The sequence below is a fragment of the Crinia signifera genome, chromosome 11 (assembly GCF_055691185.1).
Source record: "Crinia signifera chromosome 11, ASM5569118v1, whole genome shotgun sequence".
NCBI classification, from domain to species: Eukaryota; Metazoa; Chordata; class Amphibia; order Anura; family Myobatrachidae; genus Crinia; species Crinia signifera.
Window position 1 is genome coordinate 30,374,178 of NC_139227.1, and position 6,000 is coordinate 30,380,177.

Genomic DNA, 6,000 nt, shown 5'->3' on the forward strand with positions numbered 1-6,000 from the left:
ATTGTTTTTCACATTAGTGGATCAATGAAGACAGTGGTAGAACTTATGAGTGATTTATTGTTGATGCTTAGGTAAGGCAAGGCATGGGTGGACACAAAAGGCTGAACTATCGGCAGACAAGTCAGCTTCAAGGGTGATAAGAGCCAAACTTTAACCCAGTATTGTCACTTGGTGTAATACCAAAAACGTACCTGTGCTCACATAAAGCCTGTACATATTTTGCTATGAGGCTGAAAGCTTTCTCATTACACAGTAGTGCAGATATACTGATTATATCATGCATGATACTCAGTAAAGTAGCTCATTACATCAAAACTGCTAAACTATTGAATTGCATTCAATTATACAGGACGTCTACATAACACTAATAACAATTATGCTTTTTAATTCTTTACAGTGATCTGCATTTTGAAAAGCCATGAGTAGAATAAGGACTTTGGTTGCTGTCATAACAGTGCTGGCTTTTCTTCATATATTATTCCTGGTTACTATACTACATATGAAGGATCGTCATTCATTAAGTAGAGAACTACAACCAGGGACAGAGAAGATCCATATTCTTATTCTCTCCACCTGGAGGTCAGGTTCAACCCTGGTGGGCCAGTTCTTCAGCCAGCACCCTAAGGTCTTCTACTTGATGGAACCAGCCTGGCACGTCTGGAGGTCCAGGTTTAAAGACGGAGAACTTAATCTTAGTTTGGCAGTAAGGGATTTAGTTCACTCAGCCTTCAGATGTAACATGTCTGTTTTTGGCGGATACATGGAAAGCAAGAGCAATGTTTCGGACTTGTTCCAGTGGCATACCAGCAAGGTTCTTTGCACACCTCCAGCATGCAATTCCTCTGCTCATGATGACATTTCTAATGAGACAGCTTGTTTCCATTTCTGTGGCCAATTCCCATTTAGTACAGTTGAACAAGCTTGCAATAGGCAACATCACACTGTTATTAAAGAGGTTCGATTCTTTGACCTCAGAGTACTTTATCCTCTTCTGAAAGACCCATTCTTAAACCTGAAGATCCTCCATTTAGTGCGTGACCCTCGGGCTGTCGAAAGGTCCCGAGAACAAGTCTACAAATACCTTGTTTCTGACAATGACATTGTCCTCAACTCCAACGACACAAAGAAAACTGCCACAAAGTATGACGTGTTGCAGAAAATTTGTCAAAGTCAAGTTGACATGTACAAAACCGCCAGGTACGATCCACCCCCTTTCCTGAAAGGGAGATACATGTTAGTTAGATACGAGGATTTGGTCCGCAATCCATTAAGTCAACTGGACGAGATATATAGATTTACAAATTTGACAATGACTCCCCAGCTCCGTAAGTGGATCTACAATATCACACATGGCAACAAACCGGCCAAACAAGAGGAAGCCTTTGAAATCAATCAACGGGATGCCATAAATGTGTCCCAAGTTTGGAGAAGTGTGCTCCCATTTGAGAAAGTCATGGAGATACAGACTGTATGTAAGGAAGCCATGCATACTTTTGGGTATAAGATCATACATTCTGAGGCCCAGCTTCGGAACATATCAATGGATTTTATATTGCCAAAACAAACTGATTAAATATGAAGTCTTCATTTTTTTCCAATACGATCATGATGTTGATGATGATTACTATTATTATTTGTAGAAATAGGAGTAGTAGTAGTATTATCATCATCATCATATTTCCTCAGGGTAAAATGTACCTTTGTGGAACACTAGGGTGCATATGTAACATCCTGCGTCGGTATCAGAATCACAGTAAGCTTTATTGGTCAGGTATACTTGTGTATACCAGGAATTAAATTTGGATTGCTGTGCAACAGCCAGGTACTGTAGGTAACAAGTAAACAGTGGCAGATATATAACCGACATACAGATATACACTAGATGCACCCTGGGGGGTGGACAAGGAGAGGAGAGACACGGGGAACACATTTTGGCTGAGCACAGCACCCAGGCAGCCATCAGCGGCGCCACTTGGTCTTAGCAATAGCCATATAAGTAACAAGCAAAACAGTGACAGTACAGATATATGTAAGATGGCTGCACAGCTCCTAGGCAGCCATTAGCGGCACCATCTTGGTCATAGCTATTTCCAGAGCAACAGCAGGGCACACCAGGCCATTTTTCTTATCAGCATGTTGTATTACTGAGTCTCGAACTTGTGAGAAGCTGAGGGGTGGCCAGCATGTCTGGGGCCCTTGGCTGGAGCCGCGGCTGTGGGTTGAGCCAGTGTGTGCTATCGCTACTGTATCCTTGGAAGCTGCAGTGATAGCGCTGTACAGTGATGTAGCATTAGGCGTCTATTACATGGAGACACCTCCTGCTGCAGTAGTATGTAATTAAGTTGGCAATGGTCAGAATACCAATTGACGGAACCCCCACAACCAAATGTTGATGGACGATATATGACATATACACAATACGACAATCAAAACACAAACATCTCTGCTGTATCTTTGGAAGCAGCAGTGATAGCGCTTTATGGTGATGCAGCATTAGGCATCTATTACATGGAGACACCTCCTGCTGCAGTAGTATGTTATTAAGTTGGCAATGGTCAGAATACCGATTGACAGAACCCCCACATCCAAATGTGAATGGACGATATACGACATATACACAATACGACAATCGAAACGCAAACAAATCTGCTGTATCCTTGGAATCAGCAGTGATAGCGCTGTATGGCAATTACATGGAGACACCTCCTGCTGCAGTAGTATGTAGTCGGAGTTGCTATCGCTGCTGTATCCTTGGAAGCAGCAGTGATAGCGCTTTATGGTGATGCAGCATTAGGCATCTATTACATGGAGACACCTCCTGCTGCAGTAGTATGTGATTAAGTTGGCAATGGTCAGAATACAGATTGACAGAACCCCCACAACCAAATGTCGATGGACGATATATGACATATACACAATACGACAATCGAAACACAGACAACATCAAAATTCCGACAAGTAAAACACTGAAAGGAATAAAACACCAACACAACAACAATGCCAGCAAAAATAATGACACAAATGATACTAAACTGAACTACAACCAGGGATGGAGAAGATCCATATTCTTATTCTCTCCACCTGGAGGTCAGGTTCAACCCTGGTCGGCCAGTTCTTCAGCCAGCACCCTAAGGTCTTCTACTTGATGGAACCAGCCTGGCACATCTGGTGGTCCAGATTTAGAGACGGAGAACTTAATCTTAATTTGGCAGTAAGGGATTTAGTTCACTCAGCCTTCAGATGTAACATGAAAAAGAAATAGTGTGTATCAACCTTAGGATTGATACCAGGCGCTGCTAAGGGTTTCTTCAAATTTAGCATCAGTTTTGTTTAAGGATAGTCAGTCCTTAAGAAATAACACATAAGAAGCAAAAAAGAAAAAACGGCGCTCTGAGGAACAAATTTTGCCAAACAGTATGATAAATTATATTATTTATTCCTAAAAAACATTACATACAATGCCTAAAATAACTTGACATAAAAATATTTCATGAAATACTAAAAAATAGTGCAATTTGATGCAATAATTTGTTAGGGAATAGCACCCCTCTGATCTTCCTTATTGAGGATCCTGTTCTCATTGGACTCAAAATGGAATGGCAATGAAGCTATAGTAGGACATTTATTGATGTGACACTCACGTATAGCGGGGTATTATTGCTGTGTGCTTTCAGCAGATGGAAAAGTCCCCTTTGGAGTGTAACAAGAGTCTTGTCCTTAGTTGAATGGCTTCAATCCAGCCCAGACAAGGGCAGAGTCCAACAGTTGAGTCCTGGTTAGGTATCCAAATGGAGGTGGTATTTTGTAGTCGACAATATGGAGGAAGACTTGAAAAGGGGTGCTCAGCGACTGACGCGTTTTACTGCGGGTCTCAGCTTTTTCAAAGGTGTCTTTCCCTATGGAGGGTCTGTATATTTATACACTGGGCCAATATGGCCGCTAATTGCACCAGCTGTTGCTAATAAACTTTTTATTTAAACAAAATCATTTATATTTGTACTCATAACATACACAATTCATAATACAATAGGCATTTTAGAATTAATACCTAATAATAGAAGGCAGACATAAAAATATACAATAAAGCTGGCCTGAAGATCAGTGGGGTCCCGATCATGTGACCATTTGTTTTTGTCACGTGATCTCCGGACTTCATAATAGTATTAACTACTTCTTTAGAAGGTTGCCACAGGCTCTAGTTAGACCTTTAGTGTTACTGACAGTATCGCCAGGTAAACAAACAATTTAAATAATTACCGATCTTTAATAGGAGCTGAATGACCGGGTGCCGTTCTCCCGGAAGTGACGTTTCGGGTGCGCTATCCCGGAAATGGTAATAGCTGTTACTCTTTTCTCTGTCCTCCCGGAAGCCAATTTTGCGCTCCAACTTGCGTTCCAGGAGACGCAAGTTGGAGCGCAAAATCGGCTTCCGGGAGTGGTGTCACACGGCGGGGCAGTTGGGAGTCCCCCCCTGTCCACCGTGAATAGACGCTGTGCACATGCCCACAGCGTTTATTCCTGCAGCCTTACAGGCTGGGGAAATAGCCAGCAGCTCCCAGAGCTGCAAGCGATGCCTCCACAGCAGCAAATATTGGGGCCTCACAGCAATAGGCCATCCCCCTTTGTCACGAGGCCACACACCCCAAATTTTGAGCATGCGTCCCTCTACCCTCCAGTCCAATGTTGGGAGGTATGCCAAGGAATGATTTTTTTCACTGGGCACCAGTTATTGCAGGCTCAGAGTGGCCAGAGAATTACTCAGCAATAACCCAGATTTCTGTGCAACATCCAGTGGCATAACAATGGCACTGCAGCCCAAGCGGTGGCTTGGGGGAGCCAGCTCTGTGGGAGTGCATGGTCTCTACAGACTCTTATGGGTCTGGCAGTCTGTATGGAATCTGCTAATCACATCTCCATTAAACAGTCAGGGGCAGATGTATTAAGCCTCGTGAAGTGATAAAGTGGTGATAAAGTGAAAGGTGATAACGCACCAGCCAATCAACCACGAACTGTCATTTTTCAAACAAAGCTTATTGGCTAATGCATTGTCGACTTCCACTTTCACTTTTCCAGGCTTAATACATCTGCCCCTCAATCTTTTTCTTGATGTGCCCTTACAGTCCATGTTTATGATAGCCTTCATCATACGCAAAAAAAATATTTCTGAGAGGTAGTAGTTATACACATGGGAATACTTAATATAGTCATGTGCCCGCCCCTAGCAGGCAGAAACATGCTCCCAGCATTTCATTGGGTGCACCCACTATTTTTGTGAGCACGCCCATGAAATGCCAGGGATCCTGCCTGAGACGCCCAACCCCTCTCACTCAGGCAAACTGGCAGCTGGGCCCTACATATGCGCATTGCCGCAAATGCACATGCGCAGTGGAAGAAAACATCGGACAACGCCCGAATTCGGACCTGCATGAACAGGTCTGAGTAAGCCCCAGTGCGCATTATTTGCCAAGCTGCAAAGCTTCTTGCTCTGCGCCCAACTCTTGCAGCCCACATCAAAGGACCCCAATATTCTGCAAGTCCCTACCCTACCAACCCTAATTAGATCTGCTCCGTACTCCATTACATTGGTGTTAGGCAGCAGGTGATGCTTCTGCCGGGAGCTATGAGACAGCAGGTGACGCTTCTGCCGGGAGCTATGAGACAGCAGGTGATGCTTCTGCCGGGAGCTATGAGACAGCAGGTGATGCTTCTGCCGGGAGCTATGAGACAGCAGGTGATGCTTCTGCCTGGAGCTATGAGACAGCAGGTGATGCTTCTGCCTGGAGCTATGAGACAGCAGGTGATGCTTCTGCCGGGAGCTATGAGACAGCAGGTGATGCTTCTGCCGGGAGCTATGAGACAGCAGGTGATGCTTCTGCCGGAAGCAATGAGACAGCAGGTGATGCTTCTGCCGGGAGCTATGAGACAGCAGGTGAAGCTTCTGCCGGGAGCTATGAGACAGCAGGTGATGCTCCTGCCGGGAGCTATGAGACAGAAGGTGAT

At 44.3% G+C, this 6,000-nt stretch overlaps 1 protein-coding gene across 1 annotated transcript; it reads left to right on the forward strand.

The window, feature by feature from the left end:
- The first annotated feature begins 224 nt into the window (after positions 1 to 224).
- Positions 225 to 2,222, forward strand: LOC146045215 (carbohydrate sulfotransferase 5-like). The gene has a single exon (XM_083163927.1). It carries the CDS (start codon positions 419 to 421, stop codon positions 1,571 to 1,573), a length of 1,155 nt encoding a protein of 384 aa, XP_083020053.1. The 5' UTR covers positions 225 to 418; the 3' UTR covers positions 1,574 to 2,222.
- The last annotated feature ends 3,778 nt before the right edge of the window (positions 2,223 to 6,000 follow it).